General features: G+C 32.6%; 3 protein-coding genes across 4 annotated transcripts in view; 1 reads left to right on the top strand and 2 right to left on the bottom strand.

Moving 5' to 3' along the window:
* The window catches only part of LOC126735947 (eIF-2-alpha kinase GCN2), a 62573-nt gene extending 58311 nt beyond the window's left edge, over nt 1-4262 (top strand). For both annotated transcript variants that reach the window (XM_050440073.1, XM_050440072.1), the window contains exons 26-27: nt 3476-3624; nt 3700-4262. In XM_050440073.1, the coding sequence (XP_050296030.1) occupies nt 3476-3624; nt 3700-3826 (276 nt within the window). In that variant the 3' untranslated portion in view covers nt 3827-4262. The remainder of the gene's footprint in view (nt 1-3475; nt 3625-3699) is intronic.
* Nucleotides 4263-8722: 4460 nt separating this feature from the next.
* LOC126735948 (titin-like) lies at nt 8723-13704 on the bottom strand. Its single transcript, XM_050440074.1, has 2 exons — nt 13540-13704; nt 8723-13438 (listed from the first exon to the last, which is right to left on the bottom strand). The coding sequence occupies exon 2, from the start codon at nt 13424-13426 to the stop codon at nt 8747-8749; it is 4680 nt and encodes a 1559-aa protein (XP_050296031.1). The 5' UTR covers nt 13427-13438; nt 13540-13704; the 3' UTR covers nt 8723-8746.
* A 3588-nt stretch (nt 13705-17292) lies between these two features.
* Nucleotides 17293-18053, bottom strand: LOC126735949 (PI-stichotoxin-Hcr2f-like). Its single transcript, XM_050440075.1, has 3 exons — nt 17805-18053; nt 17429-17590; nt 17293-17372 (listed from the first exon to the last, which is right to left on the bottom strand). The coding sequence occupies exons 1-3, from the start codon at nt 17908-17910 to the stop codon at nt 17365-17367; spliced, it is 276 nt and encodes a 91-aa protein (XP_050296032.1). The 5' UTR covers nt 17911-18053; the 3' UTR covers nt 17293-17364.
* Between the last annotated feature and the right edge of the window lie 3610 nt (nt 18054-21663).

Raw genomic sequence — 21663 nt, forward strand, 5'->3', positions numbered from 1 at the left:
ATGTCGTTTTGCTAAAATGCTAAATAATACCGAACATTTGGTTTTGTTCTTTGATTCGGCATTCATTTGATTCGCCTATAATTAATCTCATTTTTATTATACAATTGTTCACTTAGAATTCTTCTATAACGTGGCAAAAGATTTACAACAATATGTATATAAAATAGTTTGAAAGCAATAATGTCAATGAAAAATAAAAAAAATTAAAATTGGCCCATTTGTTCCGAAAACTTTAAATGTGGTGACCTTGGGTCTTAGTAGATAAAACTGGTTGTAGCCAAGGAAGTATTCGGCGCAAAAAAATGGTTCGTATAAAAAATTATTTATTATGAAACGCCCTTTCTTTGAGTAAAAACCTCATTTAAGAACCTCAAAAGTTTCCCAGTTATTCTTAAAAAAACCTAAAAATTTACTAAACAAAATCTACTTGAAACAAATAGCGTTCCAGTTTTTGACCTAGAATAACATGTTCACATAGAATTAATCTCTAGAGTGCCCGCTAAATATGGTAAAGAAATTACAGTAATATCTCTAGAATTGGTTAGATGTTATATGCAAAAATGTCCAAGAATAATGCAAAAAATCAATTTGTTTTAGCTTAACCTGAGGAGCATTGGGCCTTGGTAGACAAAATTGGCTTTAGCTCAGGAAGTATTAGAGCCAAAAAAATGCTTCATATATGAAGTGCTTTAGTGCTTAGGAAACACCCTTTCTGTGAGTGAAAGTACCTCAAAAGGTTTTCAAGTGAACCTCAAAAAACTAAAAAATTAAATTGAAACAAAAAGTGTTTGAATTAAGCCAATTTTTCACCTAAAATTAGTTTTTTCACACAGAATTCATCTATGGTGTGCCACTATAACATGCATTTATATGCAATATTAAAAAGCCCTAATTGACTTCGATTAGCTTGAATTTTCTGGAAAGGATTATTCTAGGCACACAAAATGACTCAAATACCTAAAAGAAAGTTGCAGAATTACTATGGTGGAATGACTAAAGCTACACCTCTACTTAATCACTTTCAATTTTCTGGAAGGGGTTTAATGGTACTTAAAGGTTTCTTCCAGGCACTCAATTGCCTGGAAAAATGAGTGACTCAAATGCCTTGAAGAGACTTAAGAGTAGTTAAATGATTATTCCAGGCACTCAAAGTGACTCAAATACCTGAAAAAAAAATTACTTTAGAATTTCAAAGCCTTATCTCACCTTAATTACTTTCAATTTTCTGGAAGGGGATTACTGGTACTTAAAGGATTCTTCCAGGTCCTCAACTGCCTGGAAAAGGATTTTAAATTACACATAAAGTGACTTAAATGCCTTGAAGAGACTTAAGAGTAATTAAATGATTATTCCAGGAACTCTGAGCGACTCAAATACCTCAAAAAAAAGCTTAAGAATGTCTAAACGCTTACCTCATCTAAACTACTTTCAATTTTCTGAAAAGGGTTTAATGGTACTTAAAGGTTTTTTCCAGTCCCTTAATTGCCTGGAAAAGTGTTTCGAATTACACTTAAAGTGACTGAAATGCCTCGAGGAGTCTTAAGAGTAATTAAATGATTATTCCAGGCACTCAAAGTGAATCAAATACCTCAAAAAAATAAACTTTAGAATATCTAAACGCTTACCTGACCTTAATTACTTTCAATTTTCTGAAAAGGGTTTAATGGTACTTAAAGGTTTCTTCCAGTCCCTTAATTGCCTAGAAAAGTGTTTCGAATTACACTTAAAGTGACTGAAATGCCTTGAAGAGTCTTAAGAGTAATTAAATAATTATTCCAGGCACTCAAAGTGCTTCAAATACTTGAAAAAGCTGCAGCATTACTTTAGAATATCTAAAGGCTTATCTCACTTTGATTACTTTCAATTTTCTGGAAAGGATTTAATGGTACTTAAAGGTTTCTTCCAGGCACTCAATTGCCTGGAAAAATGAGTGATTCAAATGCCTTGAAGAGACTTAAGAGTAGTTAAATGATTATTCCAGGCACTCAAAGTGACTCAAATACCTGAAAAAAAAATTACTTAAGAATTTCAAAGCCTTATCTCACCTTAATTACTTTCAATTTTCTGGAAGGGGATTACTGGTACTTAAAGGATTCTTCCAGGCCCTCAACTGCCTGGAAAAGGATTTTAAATTACACATAAAGTGACTTAAATGCCTTGAAGAGACTTAAGAGTAATTAAATGATTATTCCAGGCACTCAAAGTGACTCAAATACCACAAAAAAATAAACTTTAGAATGTCTAAACGCTTACCTCATCTTAATTACTTTCAATTTTCTGGAAGGGGTTTACTGGTACTTAAAGGATTCTTCCAGGCCCTCAACTGCCCGGAAAAGGATTTTAAATTACACATAAAGTGACTTAAATGCCTGGAATAGACTTAAGAGTAATTAAATGATTATTCCAGGCACTCAAAGTGCTTCAAATACTTGAAAAAGCTGCAGCTTTACTTTGATTACTTTTAATTTTCTGGAAGGGGTTTAATGGTACTTAAAGGTTTCTTCCAGGCACTCAATTGCCTGGAAAAATGAGTGACTTAAATGCCTTGAAGAGACTTAAGAATAATTAAATGTTTAACCCAGGCACTCAAAGTGAATCAAATACCCCAAGAAATAAAGTTGCAGCATTACTTTCGAATATCTAAAGGCTTTTCTCTCAATATTCTGGAAAGGGTTTACTGGTACTTAAAAGGTTTTTTTTGAGACTCTCAATTGCCTGGAAAATAGTTATGAATTACATCAAGACAATTGAGTTAAAAACTCGCAAGTTAGACCTATGCAATATTGCAGTTGAGTTATAAGGTCGATAAAAATGAAATTTGAAGCCGAAATTTTTAATTTTTCTATTCTGGGCCACACTATTAAACGTACTATTGTAATTCTTTCACCATGTTATAGTAGACATTGCATAGATGAACTCTGTATGAAAATGTGTCAAACTTAACTGGAACACTTTTTGTTTCGAGGTAATTTTTTTCAGTAAATTTTTTACTTTTTTAAGGATTTTTTTAAGCAATTTTTCGAGGTACTGAAATGGAAATCTTACTTAAAGAAAGGGCATTTTCTAACGAATAATTTTATATATGAACCATTTTTGTGCGTCTAATACTTCCTGAGCTAGAACCAGTTTTGCCTGTCAAGATCCAATGGAGGTTTTTGGAACAAATTATAATTTTTTTATTCTTCTTGGACAGAGATTAGATATTGCTGTAACTCTTTTTCCATGTTATAGTGGGCACTCCATCTATGTGAAAAATATGACTTTAGTGCAAAAATTTACTAAAATGGAATTTTCTAACGCATAATTTCATATATAAACCATTTTTGTCGGTCTAATACTTCCTGGGCTAGAATCAGTTTAGACAATACTTTTTGGACCACATATACTAATTCCGAAACGATGAGTGCTATAAAATAAAAATCCTTGAATTGCTCTTTATATTTCTTTATCATTATTTAATTTTTTATCCTTTTAGGTTAAATCCCACTTAGATAACACATTTAAAAAGTTCACGACCGTTATAGCGGTCGACATCGAGGCCAAGGAGGTGAGAACGCTGACTTCTTTGTTGGATTTCGATTCGGAAAATGCGTTTACGAAGTCCGTGCAACTTTGTATCGGAAAGTGAGTATATAGGGGTGGAAAATGCCACTTTCCGCTGATAATTTTTAATAATTTAACGTTAAAAAAATATTTTAGGCATCAAAAGCACCGGGAGTACATGCACGAAATCTGCGAGGAAATCTGGAACGTTAAGACGAAAAAGAACAATCCGACGCTCTTCCTTTATAGTCTAATCGATAATTTTTACAGTGTCATTTTATAGTGTTTGTCATTTTATACGTAAATATTGAGATAATGTTGTCCGATGAGAGGCTCAAGAGCTTTTTTGGGCAATACATAACGTTTCAGTATTAATTGATGCCATTCACAGAGCGAGAACTACCAATGGTTCTGAGAGAGAGATATTTGAGGTTTAATTTGCGATGGAAGTGTGTTATATTGGATTTTGTAAGGTGAGATATAAGCTAAAAAAAATCATCATTTGATTCTTTGGCTACAATATAGCCAGATGTTCGAGGACTAATTTGATCTATAGAAATCAAAAAACGGTAACAAAAACCGGCCATTTCAGTTTAATAATTGTCCAAAAAAAGCTCTTTAACACTCATTCAATCATTTTAAATGGTCATGTAAGTTTTATTACTACGATTACTATTTTTTTTTTGTATAAACGAATATAAAGTATTTTTATATAACAATCGTGAGTTTTATTTCAAAAATGCGTGACCACTATTTCCAGCCTATTTACAAGAGAATTACGAGCCAATTGATCAAAAGGGGGCTTAGGAGGTGCCACAGGTGTTACATTTGCATAATGCGGTCTTACGGTCTTCCCGCCTCTCGGTTCTCTACTAATTGGAATCACTACATTTGTAATTACGACCATTAGTTAATCGTAAAGTAAGAGTGTTTGAGTAGGACTTGTAGTAGTAAGAGAATATGTGTGTTTTCTGAGAATTTTAGTATTAATTTTTGATTACTTTTAAGGTATTTAAGATATTTTTGTAATTCTTTCGCAGTATTATAGGGAGTACTCCAAAGATGGATTTTATATGATAAATATGATTCTAGGTCAAAAACTGGCTTAATGGGAACACTTTTTGTTCCAAACAAGTTTTTACTTTTTTAAGGAAAACTCTTTGAGGTACTTCAATAAAGTTTTCACTCAAACTTCTTTGAGTGAAAACTTGGGCATTTTCCAAGGAATAATTTTATATATGCACCATTTTTGTGGGTTCAGTATTTCCTGAGTTACAGCCAGTTTTACTTACCAAGACCCGAAGCTTCTCAAATTCGATGTTTTTGGAACAAATTTAAACGATATTAATTTTTTCATTATTCTTGGACATTTTTGCATGTAACTTCTAAACTATTTAAGCTATTGCTGTAATTCTTTTACCATATTATAGTGGAAACACCATAGATGATTTCCATGTGAAAAATATGATTCTAGGTCAAAAATTGACTTAACTGCAACACTTTTTACTGCAAGCAAATTTTAAGCAGTACATTTTTTACATTTTTAAGGATAACTTGAAAACTCTTTGAGGTACTTGGATAGAGTTTTCACTCAAAGAAAGAGCGTTTTCTAAAGAATAATTTCATATATGGACCATTTTTGCGCCTACAATACTTCCGAAACTACATCCAGTTTTGTCCACCAAGACCCATACTCACCCAATTTGAGTTCTTTGGAACAACTTTAATTTTTTCAAGATTCTTTTTGCATATAACTTTTGAACCATTTAAGATATTACTGTAATTCCTTTACCATATTATACTGGGCACTCCATAGATAAATTCCATATGAAAAATGTAATTCTAGATCAAAAATTGACTTAACTGGAACACTTTTTTGTTGTCTGAGCTTTTTTGTTTCAAAAATTGATTATTTTTTATTTTACGTGTCTGTGAATAAGATACACATTTCTATTTTGATCTTTCAGAATCGTTCTTAATATATTAAAATAATTAGTCCATTTAAAAACCTTCTTTCTTTGTAAAAAAATTGAAGGAATACCACGTCTAGTTGACTTACGTCCCAATAATTTTCAAAATGGATAATATCCAGTTGACCCATGCCAATTATCACATAATGACATAGAAAACCGTTAGTATAGATAGTAAATCTAAAGCAAATTTTTATAAATATTTTTGAGGTACTCAAATAGAGTTTTTATTTAAAGAAAAGGGTTTCCTAAGGAATTCGTTTTCCTAACAAATTTGACGTTTTTGTACACAACTTTCGAACTATTTGAGATTTTGCTGTAATTTCTTTGCGGTATTATACTGGGAACTCCATAGATCAATTCTATGTGAAAAATAAAATTCTAGGTCCGAAATTAACTTAATTGCAACTCTTTTTACTTCAATCAATTTTTTTCTCGGTAAATTTTTCAGTTTTTCGATGATAACTTGGAAACTTTTTCAGTTACTTAAATGGAGTGTTCACTAATAGAAAGAATGTTTTTTAAAGAATAAATTGATATACTAACCATTTTTGTCCGTTTAATATTTCCTATGCTACAGTTATTTTTAAGACCCAACATTTACCAGATTTGAAGTTTTTGTAATAAATTAGACAATATTAATTGTTTCAATATTTTTAGACATTTTTGCATATAACTTCCGAAATATTTAACATATTACTGTAATTCCTTTACTATATTGTAGTATGCACTTCATAGATGAATTTCGTGTAAAAAATTTGAGTCTCGGTTAAACATTGGCTTAACAGCAATACTTTTTGTTCCAAGAATTTTTTTCTCAGTAAAATGCTAAAAAATCTCTTGATGATAACTTTGAAACTTTTCAAGGTACTTTAATGGGGTGTTCACTCAAAGAAAGGGTGTTTTCTAAGGAATAATTTTATATATGAACCATTCTTGTACACCCAATACTTCCTGAGTTACAGCCAGTTTTACCCAAGACCCATATTCATCCGATTTGAAGTTTTTAGCACAATTTAGGCAACGTTAACGTTTTCATTATTCTTGGACATTTTTTGTATAGAACTATTTAAGATATTAGCATGATTCGTTTACCATCTTATAGTATGCACTCGATAGATGACTTTATTGAAAAAAGATGATCTAGGTCATAAATTGACTTAACTGCAACAATTTTTGTTTGAAGCAAGTTTTTTTAAGTAAAATTTTTAGTCTTTTAAGGATAACTTGCAAAATTTTTAACAGCATTGAAATGGATTTTTTACTCAAAGAAAGGGCTTTTTTCAGGCAATAATTTTATATATGAACCATTTTTGTACACCCAATACTTCCTGAGTTACAGCCAGTTTTACTCGTCAAGACCCATACTCACCCAATTTGAGTATTATCTTAGACATTTTTGCATATAACTTTCAAACTATTTAGAATATTGCTGTAATTTCTTTACCATTATATAGTAGACACTCCCTAGATGACTATTATGTAAAAAAGATGATCTAGGTCATAAATTGACTTAACTGCAACAATTTTTGTTTGAAGCAAGTTTTTTTAAGTAAATTTTTTAGTCTTTTAAGGATAAGTTGCAAAATGTTTGAGGCACTGAAATGGATTTTTTACTCAAACAAAGGGCTTTTATCAAGGAATAATTTCATATACGAACCATTTTTGTACACTCAATACTTCCTGAGCTACAGTCAGTTTTACCAAGATTCAAAAAAATTTATACAATAATCAGTTTTTCAATATGTTTGTACATTTTCGCATATAACTTCCGAACTATTTAAGATATTACTATAGTTCCTTTACAGTAATACAGTGGGCATTCCACAGATAAATCCTGTGTGAAAAAGGTGATTCTATGTCATAATTTGATTTAATTGAAACACTTTTTGTTCCAAGCAAATTTTTTTAAATATTTTTTTTACTTTTTTAAGAATAGCTTAGAAACTGTTTGAGATACTTAAATGGAATTCTTACTTAAAGAAAGCGAGTTTTCTAAAGATTAATTTCATGTAGAAACCATTTTTGTACGCCCAATACTTCCTGGACTAGAACTAGTTTTCCCCATTAAGACCCAATACTCCCCCAAATTAAGGCCCTTGGAACAAACTGAAAAACCTCAATCACTCCTAGACATTTCCTCATATAACTTAAAAGTCATTGAAGGTATTCTCCTAATTCTTTTGCAATATCCTAGAGAACCCTCTACAGATGCAAAAAATTCGCCTGAAAATTAAAAACTCACTTCACTAAACCGATTTTAATCATATAAAATTACGAAACTTTTACTGTCTGTCCGAGGGTTTTTGGTATTTAGTAAACAGGGCGTTTTTTTCCACCCCACGAGAAGAGGAGAGAGGAAGGCCTACGTGCCCGTAATAAATTTGTAATTAATTAACATATTTCGGAAAATTCAAATTGCATCAGGCAAACTTCGAGGGGGGAATTGATTAACGAGCGGGATTATGTCAGAATCAGATGTAACGCCGCACCCGGTTTGCGTTTGTTATGTAATGATGTTGGTTATTTTCAGTTTACCAGAGGCATAAGTTTCTTATGTAAAATACATTTAAAAAATTAGTGCGATTGAGATTACACCACTAAAGTAAAACTTCTTTAACTCCATTTATAATAAGTATATTGATGCACAATTTCCGTACGTAATTTCTTCTTAGTTGATGGTCCTGGAGCACCACTCTCATATTCAGAGTCTGAATCAAATCCTGCCATAATTTCTTATTATACCCATCGGAAATTCACAAAATAATAACAAAGTTTAATTAAATGAATTCACTTTAAATGTCGGATAATTAATACATTGAACAAATAAATTAATTTATAAAATTGTTCAAAAACGAAATGAAATAATCAAGAAATCACCGTTCGCGTAACGCTAGCAGACTCGCAAACAAACTACTGACTGAAATATATATATATATATATTCCATGCACTGGCTATGACAGGAAAAGAGAAAGAAAATGTGCGCGCGCACTACTTTTTCTTGCTCCTAAAGTAATATACGAACTCTCTCTCTTTCTATCTCCACTAACTCATATCTCCTTCTCAAGTAGCGTTCGCCTCGCCCGATCACACTTTTCGTAACGCATTCGCCGCTTTATTCCCCAATCTAAGCGTGCATAAAGAAGTTTTACTCCAAAAAAAAACTAATGGTTCATTGTGGCACGTTTTAAAAAGGAAAGAAAGCCCCTTTAAAAGTTCTATAAAAGCTCTATTAAGCGATAAAAAACAGTAAAAATAACAAAACAAACGTCATTAATAAAACGTTAGTAGATAGCGTGTAAACCATTTGGAAACTTAAACAGATCACACAGTAAAATTTCACTTTTTCGGTTCTCTCTTCCGGTGCAGGTTCCACTAATTCCACTTCACTTCCGCTTTGTTTTTGCACCATCCAGAGCTCCTCCGCTTCCTCGTACACACTTTTGCCCACCCACCACTTTTCCATAGACATATTTTTCAACCAAATCTTCCTCTCCATATCCTCCAGGGACCTGGACTTCCTGGAAAATATCCCCGAAATCGTTTTGACCACGTTCTGGAACACCTTGGACCTGGGCTCCACTTGACTCGCATCCTTCTTTTTCTTCTCTCCGTCTGTTCCCTTGTCCTTTGTCTGCTCCTGTCTCTGTTTGCTTCTCTTTCTGCCCCTGGGCTCCTCATATTGCGGGTTCTCTGGAACCTCTAAGGCCTCCTTGCCCACGTTAACACTCTCCATTAGGTTCGGATTAACAGGCTTGATCGTCTTGTCGGTGTCTTTTAGGATTATTTTCATTTTTTCTTCTAGGGGCTCCACAGCGAGTATTCTTCTATCAGACATGTCCGAGGGTCCAAAAGTTCCTTCTTCGTTTCGCGGGGAATTCTCAGTACTGCCCACCACCTGGTCCACGAACGGGATCTTCGGGAAGCATGCTGTGAACCGTTTGTGCTCCAAACGGTACTGGATTAAGCATTGCTCTAGGAATGGTGACTTTTTCGGTTTAGCTGGTCTTTCTCTGGGCAATTGTCCCCTTAAGGCTCCCTTTTTGGCCTTTCTGGGATCACTTGAGGGCCACTGGTTGGTCTCTCTAAAATCTTTTTTAGCTGTTTTCTGCATAGGTTCTTTTAGAATCAAATAATTTGAACCAGTATTCTTGGAGCTCCTGGAATACTCTTTTGATTTCTCTCTCTGGAATTCTTCGAGATCTTTAGTCCTTTTGCAACCTTTATTAATCATTGCACGACTTGGAGTTATCTGCTGACATTCACTAAATTTTTTCTTAACTTGATTGTTCTTTGCAGCAATAGGAAGATCTTCAAAAGAATTTTTTTTTCTAGGTTTTTCGGACGTCTTGGAACTCTTAAAAGGCTCCTGCTCCACTCCAAATTCCTTGAACGCATTATCAACACTTTGAAGCTTCTTATTATTTGCCAGTTCTTCCACAATAACTGGATCTTCCCTTGGAATCATGAGAGGTTCTACACAAGGAGATTTGCTGTATTTCCTAGACTTCTTGGGACTCCTAGTAGGTTTTTCCTCGACTTCTTCTTCACTGAAAGTCTTCTCAATAGTTGGAAGTTTTGGGAAGTCCTCACAGTTTGGAATTTTTTGCACAATAACTGGATCGCTCTTCAATATCACGCTCATATCAAGAGTTTTGCTTCTGGGAGATTTGCTGGACTTCTTGGGACTCTTGGGATGCTGCTGCTCTACTTCTATTTCCTTGAATGCATTATCATCTAGTCTTGGAGGTTCCTCAACATTTGCCAGTTTTCCCATAATAATTCTTGGAGTCATAGGAGGCTCTACAAAAGAAGTTTTGTTCCTAGGGGATTTACTGGAACTCTTAGGACTTTTGGAAGGTTTTTCCTCTACTTCTATTTCATTGAAAGGCTTCTCGATATTTGGAACTTTTAAATAATCTTCAGAATTTAAAATATTTGCCACATTAACTGGAGTCTTGTTCCTGGGAGATTTCCTGGACTTCTTGGTATTCCTTGGAGATTTCTCCTCTACCTCTTCTTTATTGAGTGGCTTCTCATCATATGGAAGTCTTAAATCATCTTCAGAATTTGGAAGTTTTTCCAGAATCACTGGATCTTGCTTTAGTATCATGGAATTATCTATATTAAGACCTGTGTTTCTGGGAGATTTGCTAGATTTCCTGGACTTCTTAGGACTCCTGGGAGGCTGCTGCTCTACTACTACTTCTTTGAATAGATTGTCAACTTCATCAAGCTTTTGAGGTTCCTCAACATTTGCCAGTTTTTCCACAATATCTGGATCATAACTTGAAGTCACGGAAGGTTCTACAAAAGAGGATTTGTTTCTAGGGGATTTCCTGGACTTCCTGCACTTATTGGGACTTTTCGGAGGTTTCTCCTCTACTTCTATTTCATTGAAAGGCTTATCAATATTTGGAAGTTTTGGATACTCCTCAGAATTTAAAATATTTTCCACATTAACTGGAGTTTTGTTCCTGGGAGATTTGCTGGATTTCCTGGACTTCTTAGAACTCCTGGAAGGCTGCTGCTCTACTTTTACTTCCTTGAATGGATTGTCAACTTCAACAAGCTTTTGAGGTTCCTCAATATTTTCCAGTTTTTCCACAATAACTCGATCATCTCTTGGAGTCACGGAAGGTTCTACAAAAGAAAATTTGTTTCTAGGAGATTTACTGGACTTTTTCGGACTCCTGGAAGATTTCTCCTCTACTTCCTCTTTATTGAGTGGCTTGTCATCACTTGACAGCCTTGAATAATCCTCAGAATTTGGAAGTTTTTCCAGAATCACTGGATCTTGTTTCAGTATCATGGAGTGCTCATCATCAGGCAATTTGTGTCTGGGAGATTTGCTGGATTTCCTAGACTTCTTGGGACTCATGGGTGGCTCCTGTTCTACACCTACTTCCTTTAATACATTCTCAACTTCATAAAGTCTTCGAGGTTCCTCAACCTTTGCTAGTTTTTTCACGATGACTGGATCATTCCTTATAGGAGGCTCTACAAAAGAATTTATGTTTCTAGGAGATTTGCTACGCTTCCTAGACTTCTTGGGACTCTTTGGTGGCCGTTGCTCTACTCCCACTCCCTTGAATGCATTCTCAATTTCATCAAGTCTTTCCTCAAAATTTACCAAAATATGTGAATCAGCCTTGGGAACCTCTACACCAGATATTTTCTTGCTAAGAGGTTCCTCCTCAACACCAGAAACTCTTTGATATTCCTTAACATCACAGATGACCTCTTCGTCATTCCTTTGCTCTTCAACATTTGCCTCCAAATCTGTTGTTATCTCCACAAATTGCTGCTTCCCTTGTGCCCTTGGTGATCTGGAGGATTTTCTGGACTTGTAGGTCCTCCAAGGTCCTTGCTCTTCGTCATTTGCAAGTTTGTCGGGATTTCCTGCAACTGTTTGCTCCAAAGCAGGATCTTTTGGGATTCTTGCTTTACCATCATCACTCCAGTTTCCTGTTTTTTCCTGATCTTCTTCTGTGCTTCTATGTGTGGTCTCCCGTTGAAAAACCTGTTCATCACTTGAAAGTTTCGTTCCAAAGTTCCATCTGCAGGCACGTGGGGAATTACTGGATATAGGGACAACTACTCTGAAATCATGCTCCGAATCTCGTGATATGGGGCGAGTTGTCTCATTTATATACTCCACATAAGGGACATAGTATGGATGACCGGTTTCTTCAAAGTTATGATCAGAAACCTTTGATTCTTCTTCTCTTGTGCCTGATGAATCAATTGCATATTGAAGTAATGAGGGCTTCAGAGCTTCTTTTTTGTGCAGGTCTACTTGTTGTTCAGGAGCTTTTGAAGCTTGTGGACATCGCGTTTTGGACTTTTTTTTACTTCTTGGTGTCCTAGGAGACTCTTGGTGAAGCTCCACCACTTCTGATACAGCTGAATCAACTTCTAACTTGGATGTAGCTAATTCTTTTGGAACCTTAAGGTCTGAATCAGCTGTTGCATTGTTTGCTTCAGTTTCTTCTGCTGGATGACCCTTCAATGCTTCCTCATTCATATCTCTTTGCTTTTGTGGACGGTTCTTATTGGACTTCTTTCTACTCTTTGGTGTCCTGGGGGACTCCTGGTGAAGCTCGACCTCCTCTATCCTAGCTGAATCAATTCCTACCAGAGACATTGCTGGTTCTGCTGGAACTTCAAGGTCTACATCGACTTTTGCATTATTTGCTGTAGCTTCTTCTTCTGGATGACCCAGTGTCCCTTCATTGAAATCTCTTTCCTTTTCTGGACGGTTCTTTTTGGTCTTTTTTTTATTCTTTGGTGTCCTAGGAGATTCTTGGCGAAATTCTACTACTTCTGGCCCAGCTGAATCAACTTTTTCCAATTCTTTCCGTTGATTACTCAGCTTCTCTTCATTCAGATTTTTATCAGACTTTTTAGGCTTTTTCTTACTCCTTGGGGTTCTAGGAGACTCTTGAACAGGTGCTACCACTTCTGCTCCAACTGGATCAACTTCTCCTGGATCTTCAGTGAGCCCTGTAGTCTCTTGAAGAGGTTTTTTGGACTTTTTCTTATTCTCTGGTGTCCTGGGGGTCTCTTGGTGAACTTTCACTGTTAATTTGTCAACTTCTTCTGAGTCCAGCTTCAGTTCATCTTTCAGCTTCAGTTTCTTCTTCTTTGGTTTGGATGGTTGGGGGTCTACTACACCAATCGGTTGTCCCTCCGATAAAGTTTCCTCGATCAACGGATTTTCGCGGTTTCTTGGGTCTGCTACACCTTCAGGACTGTCCACAGTTGCTTTCTTATTTCTTCTTCTTTTTCTCTTTTTCTTTTGGGTTGTACCGGTGTCCCCCGATTGTTCTTCGGCTGATTTCAGGGCTTCCGGATCACTGGTTACTTCTTGGAGGTCCAAGGAGTGAGCAGCTGTGTCTTTTGAAGACATGGAGGTTTACTTCTGTAAATGATATTTGATATGAGAAGAGGAAGGTGAATGCGAAAGTGAGGGTGAAGATGAAGATGAAGATGGAGGATGTTTTTTATAACGATCTTTCTTACCTTGATACCTTCAGGTTTCTTATTAATAAAATGATAATATATGTTCCTCTAAATATCACTAAATTAGTTAAATATGACCAATTTTCAAATTTCTCTTGGAAAAAACGGATTATTTTATCTTTTTTTGTTCTGACATTGACGTGACAGAAAAAAGTTGATTTTGACACATTTGCCGGGTAAAACAAGTTTATTGAAAATAAAAGACACAACATTTAAATTTCCCGCCGAATCGTGCGTTTCCAGACGATACAGGATGACCAACGGTAAATTACGGTAACTTTTTCTTATTGGGTTAATTTGGATTTAGACGGGGGTTGGTTTTTTTCGTTAATAACTAAACTCCATTTGCTTTTCTTGCACATATCTCAAAATCTGTTGGATCTATGAGAAAAAGTGTCTTTACCTAAATTGTAGCCAGGAAAATTCTACATAAAATTGTTTAAAACATTTTTACCATAAGAGCAACTGTTCACGAGATATGGAGCTTCCAACTTAAAAATTATTATTTTTTTTGAAAATCTTTATAAATGACCTTATTTGTTTTTTTCCCAAATATCTCAAAATCTGTTAGATTTATGAGAAAAAGTGCCTTTACTTAAATTATAGCCAAGAAAATTCTACATAAAATTGCTTTAAACATTTTTACAATAAGAGCAACTGTTCACGAGATATGGAGCGTCAAACTTAAAAATTATTATTTTTTTGAAAATCTTCATGAATGACCTTATTTGCTTTTTTTCCACATATCTCAAAATCTGTTGGATCTATGAGAAAAAGTATCTTTACCTAAATTGTAGCCGGGAAAATTCTACATAAAATTATTTAAAACATTTTACAATAAAAGTAATTGTTTACGAGATATGGAGCTTCAAACTTAAAAATTATTATTTTTTTGAAAATCTTCATGAATGACCTTATTTGCTTTTTTTCCACATATCTCAAAATCTGTTAGATTTATGAGAAAAAGTGACTTTACTTAAATTATAGCCAAGAAAATTCTACATAAAATTGCTTTAAACATTTTTACAATAAGAGCAACTGTTCACGAGATATGGAGCTTCAAACTTAAAAATTATTATTTTTTTGAAAATCTTCATGAATGACCTTATTTGCTTTTTTTCCACATATCTCAAAATCTGTTAGATTTATGAGAAAAAGTGTCTTTACCTAAATTGTAGCCAGGAAAATTCTACATAAAATTGTTAAAAACATTTTTACAATAAGAGCAATTGTTCACGAGATATGGAGCTTCCAACTTAAAAATTATTATTTTTTTTGAAAATCTTTATAAATGACCTTATTTGTTTTTTTTCCAAATATCTCAAAATCTGTTAGATTTATGAGAAAAAGTGCCTTTACTTAAATTATAGCCAAGAAAATTCTACATAAAATTGCTTTAAACATTTTTACAATAAGAGCAACTGTTCACGAGATATGGAGCTTCAAACTTAAAAATTATTATTTTTTTGAAAATCTTCATGAATGACCTTATTTGCTTTTTTTCCACATATCTCAAAATCTGTTAGATTTATGAGAAAAAGTGTCTTTACCTAAATTGTAGCCAGGAAAATTCTACATAAAATTGTTAAAAACATTTTCACAATAAGAGCAATTGTTCACGAGATATGGAGCTTCCAACTTAAAAATTATTATTTTTTTTGAAAATCTTTATAAATGACCTTATTTGTTTTTTTCCCAAATATCTCAAAATCTGTTAGATTTATGAGAAAAAGTGCCTTTACTTAAATTATAGCCAAGAAAATTCTACATAAAATTGCTTTAAACATTTTTACAATAAGAGCAACTGTTCACGAGATATGGAGCTTCAAACTTAAAAATTATTATTTTTTTGAAAATCTTCATGAATGACCTTATTTGCTTTTTTTCCACATATCTCAAAATCTGTTGGATCTATGAGAAAAAGTATCTTTACCTAAATTGTAGCCAGGAAAATTCTACATAAAATTATTTAAAACATTTTACAATAAAAGTAATTGTTTACGAGATATGGAGCTTCAAACTTAAAAATTATTATTTTTTTGAAAATCTTCATGAATGACCTTATTTGCTTTTTTTCCACATATCTCAAAATCTGTTAGATTTATGAGAAAAAGTGACTTTACTTAAATTATAGCCAAGAAAATTCTACATAAAATTGCTTTAAACATTTTTACAATAAGAGCAACTGTTCACGAGATATGGAGCTTCAAACTTAAAAATTATTATTTTTTTGAAAATCTTCATGAATGACCTAATTTGCTTTTTTTCCACATATCTCAAAATCTGTTAGATTTATGAGAAAAAGTGACTTTACTTAAATTATAGCCAAGAAAATTCTACATAAAATTGCTTTAAACATTTTTACAATAAGAGCAACTGTTCACGAGATATGGAGCTTCAAACTTAAAAATTATTATTTTTTTGAAAATCTTCATAAATGACCTTATTTGCTTTTTTTCCACATATCTCAAAATCTGTTAGATTTATGAGAAAAAGTGTCTTTACCTAAATTGTAGCCAGGAAAGTTCTACATAAAATTGTTAAAAACATTTTTACAATAAGAGCAATTGTTCACGAGATATGGAGCGTCAAACTTAAAAATTATTATTTTTTTGAAAATCTTCATGAATGACCTTATTTGCTTTTTTTCCACATATCTCAAAATCTGTTGGATCTATGGGAAAAAGTGTCTCTAGTTAAATTGTAGCCAGGAAAATTCTACATAAAATTGTTTAAAACATTTTTACAATAAGAGCAATTGTTCACGAGATATGGAGCTTCCAACTTAAAAATTATAATTTTTTTTGAAAATCTTTATAAATGATCTTATTTGTTTTTTTCCCAAATATCTCAAAATCTGTTAGATTTATGAGAAAAAGTGCCTTTACCTAAATTGTAGCCAGGAAAATTCTACATAAAATTGTTTAAAACGTTTTTACAATAAGAGCAATTGTTCACGAGATATGGAGCTTCCAACTTAAAAATTAATATTTTTTTAAAAATCTTTATAAATGACCTTATTTGTTTTTTTTCCACATATCTCAAAATCTGTTAGATTTATGAGAAAAAGTGTCTTTACTTAAATTGTAGCCAGGAAAATTTTACATAAAATTGTTTAAAACATTTTTACCATAAGAGCAATTGTTCACGAGATATGGAGCTTCAAACTTAAAAATTATTTTTTTGAAAATTTTCATAAATGACCTTATTTGCTTTTTTTCCACATATCTCAAAATCTGTTAGATTTATGAGAAAAAGTGTCTTTACCTAAATTGTAGCCAGGAAAATTCTACATAAAATTGTTAAAAACATTTTTACAATATGAGCAACTATTCACGAGATATGGATCTTCAAAGTTAAACATATTTTTTTTTGGAAATAATCATGAATGACCCTATTTGCTATTTTTGTAAATATCTCAAAATCTATTGGATTTATAAAAAAAATTATATTTACCTTATTTGTAGCCAGGAAAATTTAAACAAAATTAGTATTAACATTTTAACCATAAAAGCAACTGTTCACGAGATACGGAGTTTCAAAATAAACAAAAAATTAGAAATATTCATAAATGACCTTATTGGCTTTTTTTGCAAATATCTCAAAATCTATTGGATTTATAAAAAAAATTATATCTACTTTATTTATAGCCAGGAAGATTCTACATAAAATTTCATTATAGATTTTTACCATAGAAGCAACTGTTCACGAGATACGGAGCTTCAAAATCTAAATTTATATAAAAAAAATATATTTTAGAGAAACACAATTTATTATTCAAAACATTTCACTAAATAAAATATTTAACAATTTATCAGCACGCCATTAGTAATCTAAAATAAAAAAATAATCAAAACCGAAACAATTTATAGTAATCAATGATACTTACAGCAAATACGGTAACAGGCCCGAAGGGTCTCAAAATTATTCTTGTTTCCTCTGCACCCTCCATAAATAAACATTTTGCATGTTCTGGTGCTGGGGTCGTAGTAGTACCTCTCCAGATACATACGGCATGGTCCCGTTTCTGGTCGAAGGTCACAATAACTCGCTTTTTCCCAAAAAAGAAAAAAGAAAATCAATTAAGATTGCAATACTACCTTTCATAGTGCAACAAATGTGCATTTTTCGTATATTTTCATGTCAGGTTTTCTGTTCAATATAAGTTTTCCTGTTTATACCAGAAGAGTTATATTGTTTATTATTATATGGAAAACGTTTGTTGCACTATCGAAGTGTATAAAATAACCAACTTATGTACTTACGATGATCTGATGGTCCTCTTCTGCTTCTGGCCCCATGAATTTCATCAAGACCCATTAGGGCCAACAGGAAAATAATGGCACAAAGTTTGGCGGTCATCATGGTCATACTTAACACAATGAGAGAAATCAATTTAACACCAGATGCAATAAAAACGTGACTTTTATTTGGTTTTTTTCTTAAAAATAAACCGATTACATGGTTATAATGTGGCGATTTTTAAGTGAAATTCTAACAATAGCGCCTATTGTCAAAAGTTTATGACATTAGTCAGATCGACATAAGGAATAATTAGGCATGATTAAGTTATTGCTAATATATGCGTTTTATCTTTTTGTGATTAATACAGTTGTGATATAAGCTCATATAAATGGGAAGCCTGTCATAAACTGATAATGGGTATTTTTTTATTGAAAATTGCCATACAATGTAATGGATTTCGAAAAACTTAGAGAATGTCGTAAGTACGCTCCTGTACTACCTTTTTTTTTCACGTTTGAACCTCAATATTTCATGAACAGTTGTTCTGATAAAATAATCTTTAAAAAGGCCGAGTTTTTCAATTCCCTAACTCCCTTATATGAAGAATTTTTTTTTCAAAGTATTCCTTGGCAGTTTCTCTTAGACAATCACATAAAGAAACTCCAGGTGGTCCCGCATAAGGATATATCATATCCGTGTGGCATCAGGACATAAGACGATATAATAACTGACTCCTGTGGGAGGACAAGGGGGGTTCCCGGTGACAGCGTAACAAATTATCGCCATCCCAAATGACCTGCATATAATTTCGGGCGTGTCATCGTCGGACTATGGCGTCGGGACGTCCGGTCCAGATGCTCCACCGGATTATATCGGATCTACTACAAACACTCGTTACATTAATCGCTTTCATTGGTTATGAATTTATTCGATTATTATATATCGATATTTTAATTAATTTGTTGCTGTTTTTGTTGACTGGAATATTTGTTGCTTTTTTTTGTTAAAAAAGGATTAAAAACCTACATTTGATAATAATTTTTTTCTAATAATTAAGAAAATTAGCATCCCAAAAATTTCACTTTCAGAATTCGTGTTCCTGATCAATGGACATATCAATTATTTGGATAGAAAATATCGACAATTTTTGAAAAGATTTTTTTCTAAAATTTTTTGATTTTTTTTGACAATCTGTCCAAAATGTAGATGGTCACTTATTTTTTGCTTTTTGATCTTTTTTCTTCAATTTTTGCTCTCTTATTAATTAATTCTTTTTGTTATTTTATTATTATATTTCATATTTTATACTGCATATTGGACTATTAAAAATTTAATAAAAGTGCCTTGTGCGTATTCAAACACAGAGTGTACGTACATATAAATTAACATCCTTTAAAACATTCTTGTGTTATCCATTTTAAATTACTGCTTTATCGTTTATTATTCTTGTCTTCATAAAATAGCCCAGCAGAAACTGTAACGTGTACAAAATACGTGTTGTCGATTTGTGTGTAATTTAAGAAAACTTGATCACATAGATATATACATATATATATATATATATATATATATACAGGGTGCCTCCGATTAAGTCGGCACTATTGGTATCTTTGTTAATATTTAAGATACAGGGTCGGTTAAATTAGCAAACTAGTAGGATTTTTTCTGTTGATTAAAATGGTGAAAACAGAAAAAAAATTAAACATCGCGTTTTCGAGAAAATGTGAAAAATGTACTTTTGTTAAATGGAATCCCCTGTATATTTTTACATAAATCAAAAGATAATAATTTTCCTAATAAAAAAGTTTATTTACACTAATAGCCTAAACTTAAAAATAACAAAGTTATAGCGATATTAATAATTTTGTCAAATTTAGGCAAGTTGGTCTTGAACTTTTTGAGAGCAAAACAAATAAATCATTGTTTGAATAATAAAATGACAGAAGCCGTAGAGATTTTATTAAATAAAGAAATACTGACAGTTACATGTTAGCAAAGTTTGTGATTTTTGTAAAATCTAAATTAGTAAAATGCCTTTTACGCATATTGAAAAATGTGATATGTTAGAATGTTTACCTTGTATGTCGACAAAATAGTGACAGAGCGCTAGAAGAGTACCGCCAGGAGATTCCAGACTCATAACTTGCCAAACCGTAGATACTTTTTAATTCTCTACAGAAAATTTAGAAGTAACGAAAACGTGTTTAAAAGAACTAGAAGAAGGAACCAATTTATAGCAAGCGAGGATGTTGAAATTTCTATTTTGGCATATTTTGAAGCTCATATGGAAACCTCGACTAGAGATTTAGCAAGAGCTTACGGTGTGAGCTTAGTAACAATTTGGCAGGTCTTAAAGAAACACAAATTTGTGCCATAGAAGTATCGAGCAGTACAAACATTGTTACCTGGCGATGCCTGCTTTTTGCAACTGGTTACGTAATGCATATGAAGCTAATGATAATATTTTAAACCGTATAATTTGGAGCGACGAAGCTAATTTTTCAAGCAAAGGTATGTTTAACCGTAAAAATGTACACTATTGGTCCCAAGAAAATGTTTTCCTTACTGATCCCAAAAATCCTCAAAATCAATTTAGTATAAACGTTTGGTGCGGCTTAATAGGAAACCAAGTAATAGGACCTGTGTTTTATGATGGCACTTTGACTGGAAGGAGATATGTTGATCTCATATTATCTGGAGCGCTGGAAGATTATTTGGATAATGTTAACTTAGAGAGAGACCGCAACAAATCTATTTTCAACAGGATGGAGCACCTCCCATCAACTAAATGATGTAAGAATATTACTTAATAGACTGTTTGACGACAAATGGATTGCGACACGTGGCCCGATTCGTTGGCCACCTAGGTCACCAGACCTAACCCCTCTAGATTTTTATTTTTGGGGTTACATAAAAAATTAAGTGTATAAAAAAAAATACACAACCGTTGATGAACTTCAAACACATATTAGGCAAATAATTAGATCAATAAATAGAAGATCAATCTTAAAAGCTACATGACGTGTGCTTAAGTTTGCTCAAAAATGTATTTAACAAGATGGCGATGTTTTTGCTCATTTATTGTAAATTAGTAGTTTTACTTATTCTTATTTGTTTCAAAGCCAACTTGCCTAAATTTGACAAAATTATTAATATCGCTATAACTTTGTTATTTTTAGGTTTAGGCTATTAGTGTAAATAAACTTTTTTATTAAGAAAATTATTATCTTGTGATTTATTTAAAAATATACAGGGATTCCATTTAAAAAAAGTACATTTTTCACATTTTCTCGAAAACGCGATGTTCAATTTTTATTCTGTTTTCACCATTTTAATCAACAGAAAAAATCCTACTAGTTTGCTACTTTAACCGACCCTGTATCTGAAATATTAACAAAGATACGAATAGTGCCGACTTAATCGGAGGCTAACTTTAATAGTAACTGAAATACAGGGTGTCAAAGTATTATTTGATTTATCGTTTTTTTCTCATAGGTCCTGAACCAATTGACATACTGACATGAAATTTAAAAGATACGAGTCTTTTAAAAAGAAAAATAAAATTTCGTCTATAGTTTTCGTGTTTTCGGTAGAGAGCGCTATATTGGTCTGAAAAGTAACAAAATAATTTCCTCTTTTAATATTACATAAAAAATGTATACTTTATTAAAGTCGCTAGGAGCAATCATTTTCGAAATAATCGCACTTTTAGGTTTTCATAATATGTGAATTACTTAAATTTTGTATATAGACACATGCACATACATATATATCTATCGATTCGTGATAAAAAATGAACACGAGATTTACATATCGAGTTTTTAAACTCAATTACTACACCTCAAATATTTGATTAAAATCTTCTAAAAAATCATTGTT

The sequence above is a fragment of the Anthonomus grandis genome, chromosome 5 (assembly GCF_022605725.1).
Source record: "Anthonomus grandis grandis chromosome 5, icAntGran1.3, whole genome shotgun sequence".
Lineage (NCBI taxonomy): Eukaryota > Metazoa > Arthropoda > Insecta > Coleoptera > Curculionidae > Anthonomus > Anthonomus grandis.